The sequence below is a fragment of the Marmota flaviventris genome, chromosome 2 (genome assembly GCF_047511675.1).
Source record: "Marmota flaviventris isolate mMarFla1 chromosome 2, mMarFla1.hap1, whole genome shotgun sequence".
In the NCBI taxonomy this organism is placed as follows: domain Eukaryota; kingdom Metazoa; phylum Chordata; class Mammalia; order Rodentia; family Sciuridae; genus Marmota; species Marmota flaviventris.
In genome coordinates, this window is record NC_092499.1 from 161,142,870 (window position 1) to 161,164,122 (window position 21,253).

The 21,253-nt window shown below is 45.2% G+C and overlaps 1 protein-coding gene across 4 annotated transcripts in view; it reads left to right on the top strand.

The window, feature by feature from the left end:
- Rrbp1 (ribosome binding protein 1) overlaps positions 1 to 21,253 on the top strand; it is a 66,362-nt gene that overhangs the window by 18,622 nt on the left and 26,487 nt on the right. For 3 of the 4 annotated variants that reach the window (XM_071608708.1, XM_071608710.1, XM_027955429.2), the window contains exons 2-4: positions 4,705 to 7,057; positions 19,764 to 19,912; positions 21,037 to 21,159. In XM_071608708.1, the coding sequence (XP_071464809.1) occupies positions 4,726 to 7,057; positions 19,764 to 19,912; positions 21,037 to 21,159 (2,604 nt within the window). In that variant the 5' untranslated portion in view covers positions 4,705 to 4,725. The remainder of the gene's footprint in view (positions 1 to 4,704; positions 7,058 to 19,763; positions 19,913 to 21,036; positions 21,160 to 21,253) is intronic. The other variant, XM_071608709.1, reaches the window with a different exon arrangement.

Consider the following 21,253-nt stretch of genomic DNA (forward strand, 5'->3'; position numbering starts at 1 on the left):
TGATTTAAATAAAAAAAATCCCAGTGGATATTCTGGAAGGAATGCATAGGCTAAAATTGTGGTATCGACACAGGGCACAAATAAATGAATATACTCTTGAAACAAAGTATAGAATCCAGAAACAGGTCTACTCATTGGAACAGAGGAATGGAAGGAAGAGACCAGACAGGGGCTGAGGATGTGGCCCAGTGGTTAAGCGCCCCTGGGTTCAATCAAAGTAAAAAATAAAAAAAGAGACCAGTCAGGGAATGGTGCTGGTCATTGAACTAATGGGGATAAGTTCTATCACTCTTTCTTGTTGTCTATCAAAGTCAATACCCAGTGATTGTGAAATCCTAACTACAAAAAGCATTACTGATGTTTTTAGGAGAAAGTAAAATTTTACTATTTTAAATAGTAAAATGACTTTTGTTGCAGTGGTTGCCTCCAGAAAGGGACCTTGGGTAGCAAGGAGGGGGATGAGAGAGAATTTTTACTCTGCGGTTGCCATGTCACATTGCAGTCTCATGTAGTAGTAGTATAATTTTTATATACAATATCTCATCAATATGGCAAACTCTTAGAGGATTTGATAAATGTAGGTAGTGGGTAAATGGACATTCATATTTTTCTTTCTTTTTTTAAAAATTTTTTGTTTGTTTTAATTAGTTACACATGACAGCACCATGACCTTGACATATCATACTTTTGAATCAGATGGGATATGATTTCTCATTTTTCTGAGTGTACAGGTTGCAGAATCACATTGGTCATGCAGTCACGTATGTACACACAGCAATAATAATGTCTATTTAATTCTACTATCCTTCCTTTCCCCCATCCCTTCCCCTCCCCTCCCATCACTTCTCTCTACCCAACCTAAGGTGACGCTATTCTCTTTTTTTTTCTCACATCGTCATGCGTGTATTTTGTATAACGATGAGGGTCTCCTTCCATCTTCCATGCGATTCCCCTTCTCCCTTCCTTTCCCTCCCACCTCTCTTCCCTATCTAGAGGTAATCTTCTTTCCATGCTCTTCATATTTTTCTTGCTCTTCTTTATTTTTGAACTCTTTCTGAAGTGCTTGGACCAGAAGTGTTTTAGATTTGGGATTTAAAAAAAAAATTTGGAATATTTGTTTATACATAATGAGAATTATCTTAGGGATGAGACCCAAGTCTAAATTCATTTATGTTTCCTGCCCACCTTATTACACATGCAGCTTGAATATTATTTGTACAGTATTTTGAGTACACCTGTGTTTTGACAGAGACCATCATACGAGGTCGGGTGTGGAATTTTCCAGTTGTGGCATCATATTGTATTCAGAATTTCAGAATTTGGAGCATTTCAGATTTTTGAGTTAGAAATGCTCAACCTTTATCTTAAGGGGAAAAAAAAGGAGATAATGATTCTGATATAGCCATATCTGTTTTCCTGCCATTCTGCTTTAGTTCTGTTTCTTTCTGTTAAGTCACCTTATGTTTAGGAAAAGGATATGGAGGCTTATCCTCTTTGACCATCCCTACCTGTAGCCATGGCTTCTCCCAGCATCCAGATGTGGTCTACCACAGAGCAGCTGAGACAAGCCCCAGGGAAGAATCATTCTCTTGGGACCCTACAGGTGCTCAGGGAGTTTGTGAGCATGGGTGGCCCCTGCTTCTGGGTAGTCTCCTGACTCCTTCCCTCTTAGGGCCTTCATCTGTTTGCCTTACACTCTTTTAAGCCTACTCTCGAGAGAGAGTAAGAATACCTGTTTCACAAAAGTTTCTGGAATTGACACAATAGAGATACCTTGTATTATGGATAAGCACACTTTTGACTTAATTCTTTGCCCACCTAGGCGCGGCCCAGGGGAAAGCCCTGGAAGAGTTCTTACTGTGGGCCTCCTACCACAGTACAAATTTCAAAAGGGAAGCACTAGGAATGCTGGTCTTGAGAACATATTTGAGAGGCCCTATTGGCTTTATCATTTCTGGAAGTCATGCAGGATATGTGTAGCCACACCCAAGCTGACTCTCTGAGGCTGTACAGTCCTCTGCTGTGAACAGGCAGAACTGTCCACAGTGATATTACCCTAGCCTTAAATGTTTCAGTGTATTTCTAAAGACTAGGCTTTTCATTTTCCTGTGAAAGCTTGCTTTTCAAAAATTCTAACTCAGGAATTAGTGGTGGGGATGTAATTTCTTTTTAAAGCAACTCGTTCTGCAAAAGTTGGGAAGATACATTTGTGCTGCAATAAAACATACATTTGTGTGTGCTGCAGAGGAAAAATATTCTCCTAAGTTTGCTTTTCTTGATTCTTAGCTCCCCACAGAGAATGTATTTTTGTATTTCATGTTTGCCTGTGTGGAGTCAGATTAAAGGCTAATTTTCCAGCCTTGGTTTTTCTGCTGGAGTTTAGAAGTTGGAGAACGTGAGGCTTCACAGAGCTGTACAGTCCTCTGCGGTGAACAGGCCCTGCTCTGTCAATGGCCATTCACTGTGTTAGGGTCTGGTGACCAGTGCCAACTGCAGCTCCAGGAGAGGCCACCTCTCAAGTACATAGTTGTTGGGAAGCCACTTAAGGTTTATGGAGCCATAGCTAGGGTGACTCAGACCCCAGTGTTGGTCTGCCTTCAGAAAGGGGTATTTTGGAGGATTTTGGTCATCTGAATAGGAATATAGTGATTAGAATTTAGGTTTTATTTTATTTTATTTTTTCATGAATGCATTCACATTGGCAGAGTTCTGAGAGGTCCTTGTGAGGACTTGGCGTCAGTTGGTAGACACCTACCAAGAAATAAGGTTGACCCACAGCATTGCAAACCTTCTTGTCCTGCCCTTCTACCCACTGAACCCATCCAGGGCTGAGCAGGTTACAAGTCCCTTTTTAATGCCAAGTTTGGGGGAGTGTGTTCTTGGAAAGGCTCATTTGTGACAGCTTACCTTGACCTTAAGAGAATGCCCTGGTGGTGCCCTGTGCTATTACTACTACAGCCAGAGGTCAGAATCCACTTGGAAACACAAATGCCATCTCATCCAGAGTTCGAAGGCCTCTAGGAGCTTACCTCAGACTTTATTTACAGAGGTGATGACCAGGGTGCAAAGCTGTGCCTTGGCCCTGTGCAACCCAGGGTTCACAGTCTGTTGGAGAAGTCAATGTTACATGCTGATGGTGTGATCACTATGAAAGTGTGCTGGGCAGCTTTTGTGAGGGAAGTATCAAAAACCCTCCTTAAGGGGCTTACCGGAAAGACAGTGAAATCCTGTGTTTGAACTGCAAGTAGAATGATTTGTCTTAGAATATGATGCTGAGACATTTAAACACTGTCCTTTGCAGTCCCTTCTTTAAATCACCCTGTTGTCACAAGTTGGCTTTTGTAATTGTTGTTTAGAAATTCCCACTTGATATTTCCATCCCTACACACACTCAGGAGGTGTTGGAATCTCAACTGTTTGGAAGAGCAGTCTCAATGTCTGAGCCACCACCAGCCTAGACCCAGGTTCTGCGGTGTCTAAGAATCCTGGAGGGCAGTGTCCTCTTCTTTTCCTCTCCCTCTCTGGCCTTCCCTGTCCACTTTCCTTTTCTGTTTGCCTGTTCTGTTGCTGATCCTCTTTAAAAGGGGTTAGGTTTTTCTCTCTCTTTCCGGTTTAGTGGACTGAGAATTGATGATAGCATCAACATTAGTTAAAAGTTGAGTATCTATATACACTCCTTGGTTCCTTGGTGAAGTGGAACTAAGTTTGGGCCATCAGCCAGAAAGGTCTGCACCCTGTTGCCTCTGGGCCCTCAGACTTTTGCCCATAGGCAGCAGTGAGAATGGTGGGGTGTGTTGCCTGACAGAGGCCTGTTGATACTGTCCCCTCCCTTTGTGCAGCCTGAAGATGTGAAATTCCAACCCTGGTGTCTGGTGGGCTTTCCAAGACTTCCCCTCCTACTTCCCAACTTGCAAATTATAGGCTCTCTGACTGCATGAGCTATTGTCGGCAAAAAGACATTTTCCTTCACTAAGTTCTTGATAACTGTTTTAGGATTGTAATGCATAATTGTTTATTTTTGACCCCAGTAGTGCTAGGGGTAAAAGGGAGGCAACAAAATAGAGATGGCATGCCAGTGGCCTGCTGGCCAAAATGTACACTGCTAAAAGGCTTTGATGTTTTTGAGTTTACTCACATGGTATTTTTAAAATTAGTCAGTTTCACATCAAGAGAAGAAGAAGAAGAAAAGGATTTCTGCCTAATGTGAACAATTGGATCATCTCTCAACTCAGTACTCATATTTCTGTGGCAGTCAGCTATGGCTGAGTGGCTAACCTACTACCTAATTTAGGCAGGGCGTTTTTCTCCACAGTCCCCATGTCTCATATCTGGTTTTACTTGTGCTTAAGTGCATCTTTGACCCCTGCCATGGGGAACATCTTGAATTGGGATCATAGCTACGACTTGATCTTAATGTCTTCCGGGCATTAAGTACTCTGTTATAGATCTGCACTTTGCAATCTGTCTATTATTTGCACCTCCCATCAATAAGAGAGACGCTCAGATCTTGGATAAAAATTGGTCTCTTCTAAAAAGGGGCAGGTAAGAATGTGTGATACCAAAGATTGCCTGGGTTTGTTTCTAATCTGAATTTAGTCTGAAGAAAGAATTAGTGAAACCTTAGATTTGGTGACAGGGGTGGAGATGGAAATTGTCAAATGCTTCAGTTTCTCCAAAAAGTAATCAAATGTATGTATTTGGCAGGTGAAAAGAAAGCCAGCCAGGATGGATATTTACGACACTCAGACCTTGGGGGTTGTGGTCTTTGGTGGGTTCATGGTTGTTTCTGCCATCGGCATCTTCCTGGTGTCAACCTTCTCCATGAAGGAGACGTCGTATGAAGAAGCCCTAGCTAACCAACGCAAAGAGATGGCAAAAACACACCACCAGAAAGTAGAGAAAAAGAAGAAGGAGAAAACAGTGGAGAAGAAAGGAAAGACCAAGAAAAAGGAAGAGAAACCTAATGGGAAGATACCTGACCACGACCTGGCCCCCAATGTGACCATCCTCCTCAAAGAATCAGTGCGTGCACCTGAAATGACTTCGGCCCTGACCCAAGTCCAGTCCCCCATCGTTGTTGCCCCTATAGCTACAGTACCAGCCATGCCCCAAGAGAAGCCAGCCTCCTCCCCTAAGGACAGAAAGAAGAAGGAGAAAAAAGTGGCCAAAGTGGAACCAGCAGTCAGTTCTGTTGTGAATTCCATTCAGGTTCTTGCCTCCAAATCTGCCATCTTGGAAGCTTCCCCTAAGGAGGTGCCTATGGTTGTTGTGCCCCCAGTTGGCGCCAAGACCAGTGTCCCTGCCCTTGCTCAAGGCAAGAAGGCAGAAGGGGTCCAGAACCAGGGCAGAAAGGGGGAGGGAACCCCAAACCAGGGCAGGAAGGCAGAGGGAGCCCCAAACCAGAGCAAGAAAGCAGAAGGATCTCCAAATCAGAACAAGAAGGTAGAGGGTGCCCAGAACCAGGGCAAGAAGATGGATGGGACCCAGAACCAGGGCAGAAAAGGGGAGGGGACCCAGAACCAGGGCAGAAAGGGGGAGGGGACCCAGAACCAGAGCAAGAAGGGGGAAGGGACCCAGAACCAGGGCAAGAAGGGGGAAGGGACCCAGAACCAGGGCAAGAAGGGGGAAGGGACCCAGAACCAGGGCAAGAAGGTAGAGGGGACCCAGAACCAGGGAAAGAAGGTAGAAGGAACCCCAAACCAAGGTAAGAAGGCAGAGGGAACTCAGAACCAGGGCAAGAAGGGGGAGGGAACTCCAAACCAAGGTAAGAAGTTGGAGGGAGCCCAGAACCAGAGCAAGAAGGGGGAGGGTGCTCAGAACCAGGGAAAGAAAGGGGACGGGGCTCAGAACCAGGGCAAGAAAGGGGAGGGGGTTCAGAACCAGAGCAAGAAAGGAGATGGGGCTCAGAACCAGGGCAAGAAAGGGGAGGGGGTTCAGAACCAGAGCAAGAAAGGAGATGGGGTTCAGAACCAGGGTAAGAAAGGGGATGGGGCCCAGAACCAGGGAAAGAAGGGAGAAGGGGACCAGAACCAGTGCAAGAAGGGGGAGGGGGACCAGAACCAGGGCAAGAAGGGGGATGGGGCCCAGAACCAGGGCAAGAAGGGGGATGGGGCCCAGAACCAGGGCAAGAAGGGGGATGGGGCCCAGAACCAGGGCAAGAAGGGGGAAGGGACCCAGAACCAGGGCAAGAAGGGGGAAGGGACCCAGAACCAGGGCAAGAAGGGGGATGGGGCCCAGAACCAGGGCAAGAAGGGGGATGGGGCCCAGAACCAGGGGAAGAAGGGGGAAGGGACTCAGAACCAGGGCAAGAAAGGGGATGGGGCCCAGAACCAGGGGAAGAAGGGGGATGGGGCCCAGAACCAGGGTAAAATATTGGAGGGAACGCCAAACCAGGGCAAGAAGGTTGAGGGGGCCCAGAATCAGGGCAAAAAGGGAGAGGGATCCCAGAACCAGGGTAAAAAAGCAGAGGGGGCTCAGAACCAGGGCAAAAAAGTAGAGGGAACGCCAAACCAGGCCAAGAAGGGAGAGGGAGCCCAAAACCAGGGCAAGAAGGGAGAGGGGCCCCCAAACCAGGGCAAGAAAGGGGAGGGGGCCCAGAATCAGAACAAAAAGGGGGAGGGGGCTCCTAACCAAGGCAAAAAAACAGAGGGGAGCCCCAACCAGGGCAGAAAGGGAGAGGTAGCCCCTAACCAGGGCAAAAGGGCAGAAGGGACCCCTAACCAAGGCAAAAAGGCACAGGGGACCACCAACCAGGGCAAAAAACCAGATTCAGTTCCTAATCAGGGCACAAAGACAGAGAGTGTCACGAACCAGGGGAAAAAAGTTGAAGGAACCCCTAATCAAAGCAGAAAAACAGAAGGAACTCCCAACCAGGGCAAAAAGGCAGAAGGGTCTCCCAACCAGGGCAAAAAGATGGATGCAGCTGCCAATCAGGGTAAAAAGTCAGAGTCAGTTCCTGTCCAAGGTAAAAATGCAGACATGGTCCAGGGCCAGGAGGCACCAAAGCAAGAGGCTCCTGCAAAGAAGAAATCTGGTTCAAAGAAAAAAGGTGAGCCTGGTAAGTGACTCTGGTCTCTTTGTGACCTTGGAGGGAAAAGCTGTCTTTTTATGGCTTGTAGATTCCCTTGAGGAGCCATCTGTAACCGTCAGCTTTTGCCACAATAAGACCCTGTAACAAACATCCCCCAAATTTACTGGCTTACAGCAGCAGTCACTTACCCTTCTTCATACTGCTGTGAGTTGGCTGGAGGTTGGCTGGGATGTCTTGGCTTGGAGGTTCTGCTTCAAGCTGTGGTCTAACTGGGTCAGCTCCTTGCTGCAAGTTGAGCTCAGGTCTGGTCCTCATGTATTAATTCTGAGGCCTGGGCTGGGGATTCAGTGGCTCTCCAGGGTAAAGGGACAAAAGGGCATTTCAAGTAGAAACATATCTATCCTGGGATCATTGGCCAGGGAAAATCATGTGACTGAGCCTGAATCAAGGGGCAGGGAGTCCGCTCTGTTTCCAGTGAGAAGGACTGCAAAGTGATATTGGATAGGGGATTTGAAGAATGAGGAATAGTCTACATAGGACTGTGTCTTGACAAGTCTGTCTTAAATATCCGACTGTATTCTGTCAGACTGTTCTTTGTTCTTATTTCACCTGATGCTTTTGTATAGCTTTATGCATTTATATATATATGTTGGGTTAATAGCAGTAGAGTAATGTTCTTAAGGTCCAGTCACATTCTTCCATATTGCTCCAACTTTCCTCTCTTCCCTGCTCCTACCCTAGTTATGTAATGGAAGTTTTATGGAACATTAATGTAGGAATTGTTTCATATAGACAGATATTAGATCATGTAGAACATTAATTTGCCTTTACCTGTGTAGTGCATACTAGTAGAGAAATTGGACCAGAGTGCATCACTCATTTGATTTCACTTTGTCTCCTCCTCCTCCTCCCCCTCCACTTCTTTCCTCCTGCTGTGTTTGAACAGCCATTGACTGATTGGAAAATTAATTCTGTTTGTCTTAAGGAAAGTTATCTTAGGGCATTTGAATGTGTGAACCTGTGTCATGTAGCATAGGGCCCTCTTGTTTTTAAAAAGTTGAATTTTCCTATTTTGCTCCTCTGTTGAACTTTGTTCCCTTTCTCAGGTCTCCCCCAACTCCAGTTTCTGATGGGACATTTCCTCGGAGTATATGAGGAAACTCATCCCACATGACTGGCTCTGGGACCTTCTCGGCATCAAGAGGCCCACCTGGGTCAGGTTGGCCTTTTAAGACCTTGACACTGAGGAACTGGGCTTTAGCTTACTTCCAAAGGCTGGAGAGTAGCATACTGCCCTTTCTTTAACATGATGTTTGTTCCACTGCACCCGCAGATAGGGATAGAGCTGAGAACTAGCTGGCATCAGATTTTCCCACATGGAGTTGTTTAGTGCTTCCTGTGCCCCATGGTCATTATTAGGACTGGGATTATATGACTCAGTGATAGAGCACTTGGGAGCATGTACTGGGCCCTGGGTTTATCCTCACCCTGCAAAAACAACAACATGGTCATTGTTACCTTGGATGGTTTTAGATGTTTGAAATAAGATGTGAAACAGAAATGTGGTGGTGATAATAATATTGGAAGGGAAGTTGAAATTACACTAATTTGCCAAGTAATAAAGAACCTTGTAAGGAATGAGACTTATGTGTGATCTGTCTAAATCTATGCAACAGCTTGATTGAGGTGAAAAGAAAATTTGAACCAGGAAAATAACTACTATGATCCTGATAAGAAAGATTAAATATTATAGATAAAATGGTAGTTATTTCAAGTTAACTTATGGTCTCCTGTTAAGCTTTCAATGAGCTATCCCCCTCTAACTTGACAAAAGTTGTAAAAGCTCCATCTGAGGGGAAAAAGGTAAGAAGAGTGAATAGATTTTTTAAAAAAGCATTAGGCTTGTCCTGTCTGCTATGGGAACATTTCTCCCAAATATTGTGACTATAAGTAGAGAAGTAGAATGGTCCAGAAATCAACTTTGTCACCCCTGAGAACATACATGAGGGATGCATCAGACTTTAGTAGGAAAGAAAAATGTTCAGTGAATGATTTTGAACACCATGTTCATAAAAACTTACTTACTCCCCCCTTAAACTTACCCTTTCTAAAACTTTAAAGTTTAGATAAAATATATTTAATTTTAAAAGAAATTAATATTGATCTGCCCAGATGGTGGAAGACAGTCCAAGGTTGTAATGAGAGGTGGGTGTGGGGGAACTTGACTACACAGATGGCCAGGAGGGATTGTCAGGACCAACAGGAAAAGACAAAGGGGGAAATGGGCAACTGGTGTGACACTGGAAAGGCAAGGCAGATTTCTTTTTTCTTCAGAGTCTAGAAACATGGGAAAAGTACTTTTTTGTATTTTTCATTTTTCTGAATTTGCACTGTGCATTTGCTGCTATTTTCTCATGGTTGGTGGATGCAGGCCATCCCCCCCCCCCCCCGCAGCCCTCCCCCCGCAAAAAAATATCCTTGAAGGTCCTGAATGTTTCTCCTCCTGCAGTTCTTCTCAAATTTGATATGCAGACCATCCCCTGGGGATCTTGTTAAGATAAAGATGTGCCTTAGCTGGGGGAGTGCTTGGGGTGGGCCTTCGATGCTGTACTCTTTACCAGTTCCCAGGAGATGCTTCTTACCCCAGGCCTACATGCAGGCTAGGAGGGACCTTTTCATATATCAGACAGTTTTGAAAATTCACAATATTCAAATAAAATAAACTTTATTTAAAATGATTACTTCAAGCAAGAAAACATGGCTGTGGTTAAAAAGATTGTGGCATTGTGAATTGTATGACCCTTTTGAAAAGCAATTTAGCAAAATATATCAAGAGCTTTTGGAGGGGCTTGTAGTTTTCTTCTACTCCTGAGACTCTCCTCTGAGCAAAAAGTGTAAGCTATGGTAGAGAGGGTTTGTGGTTAGTGGCCCTGACTGCCTGGGGACTCAGTACATTCATTCTGCTGCCCCCTCCCCCCCCCCCCCCCACACACACACAGAGCAGCCACCAACAGGGATGGGTGTGAATATTCTACCGTGACATGCAGAAACTTTACAGCATGATTTTCATTTGAAAAAAGTAGGATACCAGATTTTTTTAGACAACGTAACAATAGAAAACAAAGACATTAGATGAGTGATACTGATAAAAAAAATAAGGAAATGTATAGTCTTCCCTCCATGACTAAGGGGATTGATTCCAAGACTATCCCCTGTGTATTTCAGACTCTGGATGTTTAAGACCTTTATATAAAATGACTTAGAATTTGCATTGTCCTGTATACTTTCTTATTATTTTGTTTTTATGGTGCTAGTGCCTCATGTATGCTAGGCAAGGGTTGTACCACTGAGCTGTACCCCCAGCTTTCCCCCAATACTTTAAATCATTTCTAGATTACTTAAACCTAATACAGTATAAATGCTATGTAAATAATTGGTTGAATTCGTGAATGAGGAACCTGTGGATTCAGAGTACTGACTTTCCACATTGAGAAGTCCAGTTGTCTTCTGATTTTTTTTTTTTTTTTTTTTGCAATGTAATATTTTATTCTTCAGAGAAGTCAGAAAGTAGTAACCTTGAAGAAGGATCTTGTGGCTGTGAGAGTGCCCCCTGAAGTTGAAAACACTTGTGTGGAAGGCCTTTGACAATTTTCTGTGCAAGGCCACATGGGACAGAAATTCTAATGAGCTGTTGTAGTAGATAATTTCCTATTAAAATCCTTCTTATTTAATGACCTTTTAAATTATTTTAGGGGCATAAAATTGGGTCTTGATATATTCTCTTAAATTCTCTGTTCATCATTCCAAAAGAACAAAAACAAAAAACACAACTCCAGCAATAATGACACTTCCAAATGTGAAAACAATCCAGAGATAACTGGATGTCAGAGGCAGGTGGAACTGCTTTTCTTGCATCCGGTAAACCCTCTAGATATAGCTTAGCATGTCAGGCCTCTGCAGTGGATTTGTCTTAGTAGTTGTGGTGAAATGCAGAGAAGGACCCTTGAGTAGGAGTCATAGAAGATGACCCAAGAGGGTGAAAGTCATTCATATCATGACTTTCAGGGGGAACTGTAGGCAGAACTCCTGGTGGGCTGATTGGCCCTGGGTGTTCAGAATTTCAGGCAGGACAGGGTGAAGTGGCCTGGTGACCATGCTTCTGGGATCAGGGAGATGAATGGGCATTGGGTTCTGGATTACTGGTGTGGAGCAGACTGGGAAGGGAGCTCTTCTCACATATCTAGGACACCTTTACTTGGGCAGGTAAAGGATCCAGGGATCCTTTAACAGTTTACAACAGAGTCTGAAGGTCTAGATCTGTTCTATCCACTGTGAGAGCTGCTAGTCACACAGGCCATTCAAATTGTCATTTAAATCAGTCAAAAGTAAATAAAATTAAGGATTCAATTCCTTAGTGGCACTAGCCACACCCTAAGTGCTCAGTAGTCAGACAGGTGTGGCCAGTGGCTCCCCTTTTAGTGCAAAGAAAGAACATCTCCATCAGACAGAAAGTCTGGTTAGACAGCCCTGCTGTGAACAAGAGCTATTTGGAGGGAGATGGCCTTTTGGGTCACCTTCAGGTGGCCCTGTGAAGACAGAAATGTCTTTGCCAGCCCTATGTTGGAATCATACATGGCTCCTTTCCTGCTTGATTTGGGCTGTCTGTTGTCCTCTGCATCACAGTGGGTGCTATGAGTGAGGTCCCAGTGCAGAACTAGCACTGGAGCTGCTGAGGTCTATCAGAAACTGGTGTTGCTTTCTTGGTCTTATCTAGCACCTGGTAAGTGGGGGGCTCTTGCTGACAGGTGCCCCAGAAGAGACCTGGCAGGTGTGGAGGCAGACATAGGGCATGATTCTGCAGGCCTAAGTTGGAACTCTTCCAGAACGTCTGTTCTGATTTTCCTACAAGAGCAGACTGGGGCCATGTGACAGGTTTTTACCACTTGTCCATGGCTGTAATTTGACAGTGAACACCTGCCTTCCTAATCCTTGCTTCTTAAAATTTATTATTACATAAATGTTTCCAGAAAACAGGATTTCAAAAGTATAGAGGCAAGGAAGGTGAAAATTGAGTCTTCCCACTTCATGCCTATCACCACCCTTTCCCCCTGGAGACCCTACTCGTCACATGCAAACAGTGGTTTACACAGCTTAGAAACTGCTCTCTGCTTAACAGTGTATTGGTGATATCTTTCCACACTGCAGTTGCAAAATGGCCACATTCAGCTGCATAACATTCTGAAGCATGAATGTATCGTAATTTATTTAAATGATGCTTAAGTAGTGTGCAGGCTTTTTTGGCTGCTAAAATTAATGCCGCAGTGATGTACATATATTGCTGTATGAGTGTCTATAAAGTAAATTCCTAGAAGTGTAATTGCTGAGTCAAAGGTGGGTACATTTTTAATTTAGGAAGATGGTATTGCATTGCTCTCCAAAAACATTTTGCAATTTATGATGAGAGGCCAGCACGATTGTTTTCTGAGTTAATCACTGCTCACATGGTCTTTGTTATGGCACTGTGGAAAGGGCTGTAAGTTCAGGGGGGAGCATCATAAACCCAGCATGGAGTGAGCAAAAACATTGGCCTATGAAACAAAAAGTTTGGAATCTTTTTTAATTGTTTAGAGAAAAGAGAATTGGCAGAATCCTAAAGTAGAAATTCCCCAGAACTAAAGTGTCTTGTGTTTGGGGGTGCCATTACTGACCTTAGCTGATAGCCCAGAACTTGTGCATAGCATATAAGGAAAGCCCAGTTTCTTGTACAGGAAGCGTATGTATATGGTTATGATTGTTTTTTAAAAATCTGTTTTTATCCTCGGAATTAGTCTTTGTCTTTGTAATTATGTCAGGTTACCTCCTACCCTGAGCCCTGGGCTGTCGATTGCTTACTAATCGGCATCTTGGTGTTACACTATCGGGAGAACTACTCCGTCCCAGCACCTGGAGTTGAGTTTAAGTCAATGTAGTATGGGCAATGGATGAGAGACTGAGATCTGCATAGTATTCTTGTTTGGGGACTCTGCAGTTAGAATGGGTCTAGAACAGTATGCTTTTAACTGGAACTTAACTCACTCTGTGTTGCTATGGGAAGAGTCTGAGACCAGGTCACAGATGGGGAGCCTACCAAAGACCTTTCTATTCCTGCCTGATGGGAAAGGGGGGCCCTTGATGGCATGGTACTTCTCTCATAGACTGTGGATTGGCTTTTCATTGAGTGACCTACCCCCTCTTCCAGCCTGCTCACATTTACTGATTTTACTCTGGGGCCAGAGTGTCAAGGCCCAGGAGAGCCCCACTACCCTTTAGGAGGGAGAAAACAGCAGAAAGGAATACCTTCTTCTTTTTGGGGCATTAGAATGGAGGCCAGTTTTCAGGCCTCCATCATGATGCCAATGCTCATCCCAGCCCCTGGCACACACTGGTAAATGTTTATGAACTGAGGAAAGGTGGAAAGTTAAAGGTGTTTCCCACATCCTGTAACCTGGCAGCATCCTGTTGGATGAGGGTGGGATGGAGCCTGTGAGCCCTTGTTGTGTGCAACCTTCCTGGGCCACCATTCAACCTTCACCAGATTAGGCAGAAATACACAACAGGAAACACAATCCAAAGTCTAGAGTTGAGTTCTATAGCCTAATGAGAGCGGAGCTTAGATTGTATAGGGAGGAATTATCAAAGCTACCAGGAAAATTATTCCAGGTAACCACAGCAGAGCATAGTCCTTACTTAGACTATTTGTTACAATGATGGTAACACCCCTTCCTACTCCTCACTCCTACCACCATCCTTTTTGCATCCTGGGCCCCCTGTGTCCTAGGCCTCTTGCTGGTCACCACAGGAAGGGTGACCATTATGCTGTTTAGTTTGTGTTGAGATGTGTGGCTCATGATACTCCTTTGCCTGCATTTATCCCCTACAGTTCTGTACAGTGGATTTATATGTTTCCTGTTTCAAAAAGTGGAAAAGTAGAGCTCAGACCTTGCAGGAGTTGCACAGCCAGCAGATGGCAGCACAGGGTTTCCCTGGGCAGTCTCCCAGCACTGCCCTTCCCTGCAAACTGCTCTTTGCCCACTGCCAACAAGTCGTGATACTTTTTCTTTTGACTTTAAGTCAGTTTCTCAGGGTCTGAGGCTCTGAGGACAACTCTCAGGGGCTTTTGAGCCATTATTCACCTTCTGTGCTAAGTTCTTCAAACCCAAGTTTTGCTTTTTTTCCTCTTTTTTAAAAAGGAGAACAAAAACGGACCCTATGGAAGTGAGCCAAGTATCAATGAGAAGCCACTAGATGATATTCTTCCAGAAATCGCCATTAGGTCACTTTAAGGCATGGCAGTGCTGGGGCTCTAATCACTGCCTAGGCAACTGTAGTCAGAAAGACCAAGATTGTAAACATCTTGTTTATTTCTTCAGGCATCAGGTAAAATCTTGATTGTCATTGAAATTGTGTTCTCCTTCCACTAACCTTGTATGCCTGAGGAAACCCAAGGAGGGATCTTGCCCAGAAGTCCTCCATTAGTTATCTGTCTTTTAAAAATATTGTGATGTGTGAGGTTTTTTTCCCACAGAAAAAAGCAAAAAAAAAAAAAAATTTTTTTTTTTTTTTTTTTTTTTTTTTTGTTGAAATCTCCGGGAGGAGGGGAGTACAGAAGTATAAAGAGGAAACAGAGTCATTCAGTCTATAGGACATTTTAAATTTCATTAGAACCATTTAATACATATCCTCTTAATTTGGTAACATTACTTTTTCCTCTAATCAAAGGGAAAGGGCTCAGTAAAGGCCCCAACTTGATTTGTGCTTACTCCCAGTGCACTTGAAATGCCAGATGTGATTGTCCTTAGCAGTCAGGGGTCAAGTGTAGGCACTCTTCCTTTGCCTGCCTGTTGTCAGGAAGGCTGGCCAATGCCTGGCCTGAGCTGATTTTGGAGCTGATTTTGATTCTTTTTCCAGCCCCCAAGATCATGCTCCATGTCAGGTTCTACTATTAGGGTCTTTGGGTTGATACCTGGGCCTGTCTCCCACTAGCTTGGCTTCTTAAATACTTTTTGGGTTTGGACCCTTGTCTTGGGGGTTTTACCTGTACTGTCTGCCTCTATCCTGGTCCATCTTGGCATACTGAAATCATCTTCCCAAACTATAGACCTTGCTCCCTTTTAGGCATTTCTCTGCCTACAGGGTAAAATCCAGATCCTTGGAGCCTGTGAAGCCTTGGACCTACTCCAGCTTCACCTCCCTCTTCTTTGGGAATCTGACTAGCCAGGCTCCTGCTAGTCTCAGTGCTTTTCCTGGGCTGCTCCCATTCCTGTAGTAGTGCTTGACTCAGGAGCCTGCTTTAAAGTGGTGTTGCTACAGTAGGAGCTTCCCCTGGTCTCCTTCATATTACGCTGTTGCATGACTGCCCCTGTCCACTGCCTTTTCTGCATGTAGCCCTGCTTCTAATTCGCCTTTTCAGGCCTAGTATTTGTACACTGCTGGGTACACAGTAGGTACAGTGTTTGTGTTTGGAGACTAGTTGGACTTGCCTGCTCTGGGCAGGGCAACTGGGTACCTGCAGCAACAGCTGGAGTTGAGCTGGAGATTTTTGATTGGCCCAAACTGGTGCTGAGGTGATAACCCCTCCTGTTAGCCACCAGCTGTCACCAGGCACCCAGAAGGCAGTTCCTGGAACTGGAATGGTTTGATTCTCTCCCCTTTGGGAAAGGAGGTTGAGTGTGAGCTGTGCAGGAACTTTCCAGCAGTTGGACACTGGAGATCGGGGGTTGAGATGGGGATTAGATGCTGATCTAGCACTGGGCTGCCTAGTCTCAGGAATCCCCTTTTGGTTGACATCTTCCTTTTATGGCTCAGGCCTGGTGATTATGCAGGCAAAGAATAATTTATTCAAAGTAATTCATGGTTGGCAGCGAAAGAGAAAGAGACCCCTAAATGCCTTTTTGTAAGATAAATTTAATTTTAGGTTATAAAGCCTTCCTGTGTGGTCACAGAAGGCAGTGTAGTTTTGAAGTTTGGGGCTTTAAGCACATTTTCTGAGCCACTGCAAGCTTCTTGGTGGGGAGCTCTAGAAGCACAAGGCTCTGCTTACTTAAGTTTAGCATCTTGAGTAAGGACAATGGTGTGAGGCTAGAGCAAGGGGATCCCCGACTCTGGTGTTCTGTCCCACCTATCTTCTTGGACAGATTTGGCCATGGAGGGGATGGTTCCCAAGCTTCACCCTTGCATGACTTCTTCATTCCTTTGTTTGTTGAGAATAGGCAGTGGGCAGGGGGCTCTCTTTAGAAGGGGGTCAAGGTCTTATATTCTTCATGGGGTCCTTGAAGGCTGGTCCTGTGAATTTATTGTTCAGTGCTTTACCTTGTGCCAGGCGTTGTCTCAGGCATGTTGCAGTATACTATCTGCAGCCACACTGTTAGGAAGGAATGATTATTACCCCTACTTCACAGAGAAAGAGAGGCGGGGGGGTGGTGGTTGCGGTTAAGCCCCTTGTTCAAAGAACTCAGGAGGGAAGGAGTTGAGTTAAAAGTTATAGCCCAGGTCACCTGGCTACAAAGGCCTTGCTCTGGCCAAGGGAAGAGGTAGCCTGCAGACTGAACCTGATCCATGGATGTATTTGTTCAGCCACATGGTGGTTTTATTAATTTATTTTTTATTGAGTTAGATGTGAGCATTGAGGGTCAGGAGGTACACATGAAAATCTTATTTCTAATCTCTTGGACAAGTCTGTAGCTCTGAGGGTTCTTGGGAGTCGTCACCTGGAGATAAGGTAACACACTAGGACCACCCAGTTGAGGGGAAGCTTATCCCCTGGGACCAGGCCTGTGAGGACATTTGTCATAACACCTGTCTTGCTGTGTCCACAACCAGGCAGGGGTCTGATGATACCATCACAGCAAGACACAGCCTGCATCTCCTTCACTCTTCTGTTCCCTCCTCCTCCTCCTCCTCCTCCTTCTGCAAGCCTCCTGGCCTGTCCTTCCTTGGACTTTGAGACCCACCAAGAAGGGGCAAAATCTGAGTGTAGCAGCTGCCCCTCAGGGAGCTGGTCTCCTCTAAAATTCCCTGCCCCTATGCTTTTTTGAACCCTGTGGCTTAACATATACATATCTTTGGCATATATTTTGGATTGATTTTAGTGCCTTAAAAGTTCACAATACCAAGTCCTCAAGTATTTGTTGGAGACCTGAGTGAGGTATCAGGCATATGTTAGGTTCCTGTGGGTATGATGTTTGTGATTCACTGAGAAGCTCAGAAATTCTGATTCCTGCTTCTAAGTGCTTGCCTTTTTTTTTTTTTTCAGTTTTACTGCCCCTGATTTGGGGAGAATAGAGGTGGTGCAATTCTTACCTAAAATATTTAATGAAAAAAGTTTTGTGAAGTTAATGGCTCTCTAAAAATAACCTAAAAGGGAGTGTTTGTGTAAGCATGGAGAAGTTTCTGTGAAAGTTTCTGTTGGGGTGAGGAGGCAGAGAAGAGTGTTCAGTTTTGCTCTACATAGCTTAGGATTATTTTACTTGTTATAAGTTGCTTATATTTTTAAATTAAAATGTCTAACAATTTTTAATATAATTATACTAGAAAGTTTTTAATAAAGAATTCATTAGAATACCACTGGAAGAAGACCCTAGTAAACATTGTGGACAGAGCATGCAGGAGTGCATACACGTGCCAAGATTGGGGAGGCATCTGGCTGGGGCGAAGCCTGTGAGGAAAATGGTGTTCACTAGCAAAGCCTCCTCCAGTGGTGTTATCCAGATATTCCCCTGGTGGAGTGGGGCCATAGGGCCTGACAAAGTGTCTTCAAAGACTGAGGCCAGAGTCCTCAATCACCTGGGACCCTTTTCAGAGACAGTGCCTGCCAGGATTTCAGCAGGAAGCATTTTAGAGGTCCCCAGAACTGGAAAGGAGTAGAGGCTACAGTCCAGGAGAAATATAGTATGAGCTGCAGCCATGTGCCACTTACGTAACCGAAATGCTCCTCGTGAGCCACTTAACATAGGCCAAGAAGAAACAAATGGAATGTATTTTAATGACATATTTAGCCCAATTTATCCAAAACATTATTTCAATAAGTAATCTATATATAAAATTATTACATCTATTTCACACTTTTTTTTTAAACTCCAAGTCTTTGAAATCCCATATATACTTTCCACTTGTAGCATATCTCAAATCTCACAAGCCACATTGCAAGTGCTCAGTGGCCACGGGTGGCTGGAACTTTCTGAATCAGAAAAGGAGATGTTTCTGCAGCCATCGGCTGGACATAGGCTTTCATGGCTGTCCTGCCTCTTCTGCAACTCCCTGTGTCTTTGAATAGGTGGTCTTCTTCTCCTGGACAGTGCTGACAGTGAACATGCATCTGGAGGCTGAGGGGGGAAACGAGAAACCATAGCCAAAATGGTACCAATGGGGGTGTCTTCTGAGGGTGAGCTCACAAGGGGTCTTTATGTATTTATTTACTTATTTTTGCCTTGTCTATACTCAGAATTTTCTCTTGTGTGCATAAGTTTATAATTAAAATTATTTTATATACAGATATCCCAGTGTAAAGAAAGAAGGGGGCATACCCTCCCATACCCATTTTTGTGGCACTTACCAACTCTTAGGCCTTCAATGTCAACCACATTCTTTTTAATCTCCCAAGCTTCACCAGGGTAAGAAGTTATAAAATAAAAGGTGTTCATAGCAACCAGCTCGCCCACATCCCGCATTCCCCTTATTAAGGTATCATGCTAAGTGCCTTAACTTGTAATGAAAATATTGTGACTGGTAAGTAAAAATATTGTGACAAGTCAGAAAATTCGAGGTTGCTATAGAAACCTTTCCCATTTTTTGTCCCTGTAAGGTGGGCTTAGCTGAAGGTGCTGCTGCAGGCTGCTCTCTTTTTGTTGTTGTTTCATCTCATTTTTGGCCCTCTGTTTTAGCCATGGTGCAGATTTGGGCCTCAGTGGAAGGAATTGCCTTAGCATTTCAGGCAAGGCACCTCAGTTTACCCTTTCTTACCTCCAGGCTGCAAGAGAACTGTGATGAGAGCACACTGTACATGGGGAGCAGGAGGGTGGTGAGGAGTTCTTCATTAGTGATAATTGGTTGTTGGTGAATGGCTCTGTGTCCTTTAGGAAGTCATTCAGTTACCACCGAGTAGACAAGCCCATTCTGGAAGAGTCTAGCCCAGTTTGTCCTTTCCCCAAACCTGTCACTGATTAAGCTTCATTCAGGGAGTGTTGGAAATAGAGTGTTTGACCCTGGATGCATGGGAAGCAGCCTCCCTCATTTTCCATCCTTCTGCGTGGCTTGGGGTATGCCATCCTGGGGGTCTGCAAGTGGTCAATGAAGGATTCCCTGAGCAGTCAGAGCCTATAGGAACACAGGGACATGTTAGTTAAGGGAAAATCTTCTGGAGTTGTACAGGGTGAGAACTAGACCAAGGTGTTTGCTAGAAAAAAAGGAGTGGAGAAGGGGAGAAAACTTTGGGAAAAGTACCCCTTGCTTAATTCTGCATCCTGATGATAAAGGGATGTTACTCCATCCCAGGCTGGGGTTTTCTCTTCGCAAGTTAAAAAGGGCAATGCAGGGTACCATAGTTTGTTCATTTTCAATGCCCTGAAGGAGCACAATGCCACCAGCCTGCTAAACCCAGGCAGAGGGACAGACCAGATCCTTTTCCTTCTCATGGGCTTTGTTATGGCGTCTGTCATTTTGGGGAGTGAATATAATGCTCTGCTCCTTCCTATTTCAGTGTCCCTGGATTCCAATAGCCCTCTGTACCTGCCTTACAAGACACTGGTCTCCACAGTTGGAAGCATGGTATTCAATGAGGGTGAGGCCCAGCAGCTCATTGAGATCCTGTCTGAGAAGACTGGCATCATTCAGGACACCTGGCATAAGGTGGGCCCATTCAGAGACCATTGTAGTGGGCTGGGACTGGTGGCCCCTCTCCACTGCCCTTTCAGGGACCACTGAGCTGTAGTGGTTGCCTGGTCCTAGACACCTCCATCTCCGGGAGATATTCATCAACCATGCTTGCTTGCCAGGCTACAGAGAGAATTTTCCTAAAACATTCTTCACATCTTCCTGGCAGGACCTAGCCACTCCTGCCCATGCACAAGTCGCATGAATCACCCTGAAAATGCTTTGGCTTCTGCCACAGCCTGGCTACCAAAATGGGAAGCCTCTTAAGAGTCAAGAGGCCGACCTCTGCATTACAGGGAGTCTGGGGAATAGAACACACAAGGTGGGGCCTCACTGATCTGTGGCCAGAGCTCAGAGTGTGGGAAGGACGGTGTAGGAACACTGGGTGAGAGAACCTGATGGTGAGCCCTGAGGAGCTTCTCTGATGGACCTCATGCTATCAGGCAAGTTCTGAGTCTTACCCTTTGGTGCCTCTGCCCCAGAAATGCTGTGTGCATGTGTTTCTTTCTTAGCCAAAGTCTGGAGTCAAGGTAACTTTTCTGGAGTATTTAGTGGCTAGAGGTTTTGGGGGTTCCCTGAGAGCTAGGCTGGGAGCTTCTTTCCTGACGCCAGTGGGAGTTAATTCCTTTCTGTCGCTGGGGGGTGTCATGCATCATGTATAATCTCAATGATACTGGGAGTTCCTTGCTCAGTGAATGTTGGGGGTCTACTGGGCATGAGTATTGAAGGAGTTCAGGGTAACCACACAAGAGACTCAGTTCAGGCCACTGTCTCCAGAGTACACCTCCCTCTGGCTCCCTGGGCTGCAACCAGTGGCCTCCAGACTGCACATACTGGCTCAGGGGGCTGGAAATATGGGGATCCTAAGTACTGCCCCAGGAATCCCTATTGCAGAGGCTGAGTGGCTGAGCAGGGCCACCTTTTCTCCCTATAGATGCCTGGAGTTAGTGTGGACTTGCTTGCCTTGAAGCTTTTGTTCCCACTTCATCAGACCCTTGGGCCTCCCTCTTAACTGATTGCTTGGGGGTATGATGGGGGGAGGGGACAAGCAAATTGTCTGTCAATCCCCTGTATTAACATTGGCTCCATGGCATTTCTAGGCCACTCAGAAGGGCGACCCTGTGGCAATTCTGAAACGCCAGCTGGAAGAGAAGGAAAAGCTGCTGGCCACTGAGCAGGAAGATGCAGCTGTTGCCAAGAGCAAACTGAGGGAACTCAATAAGGTACAGCCCAATCAGGGAGGCGAGCCCACTCAGGAAGCACACCTTCTAGTCCCTTGCCGGCCCCTCCGTGGGCCATGATTGTGCTTGATCATGA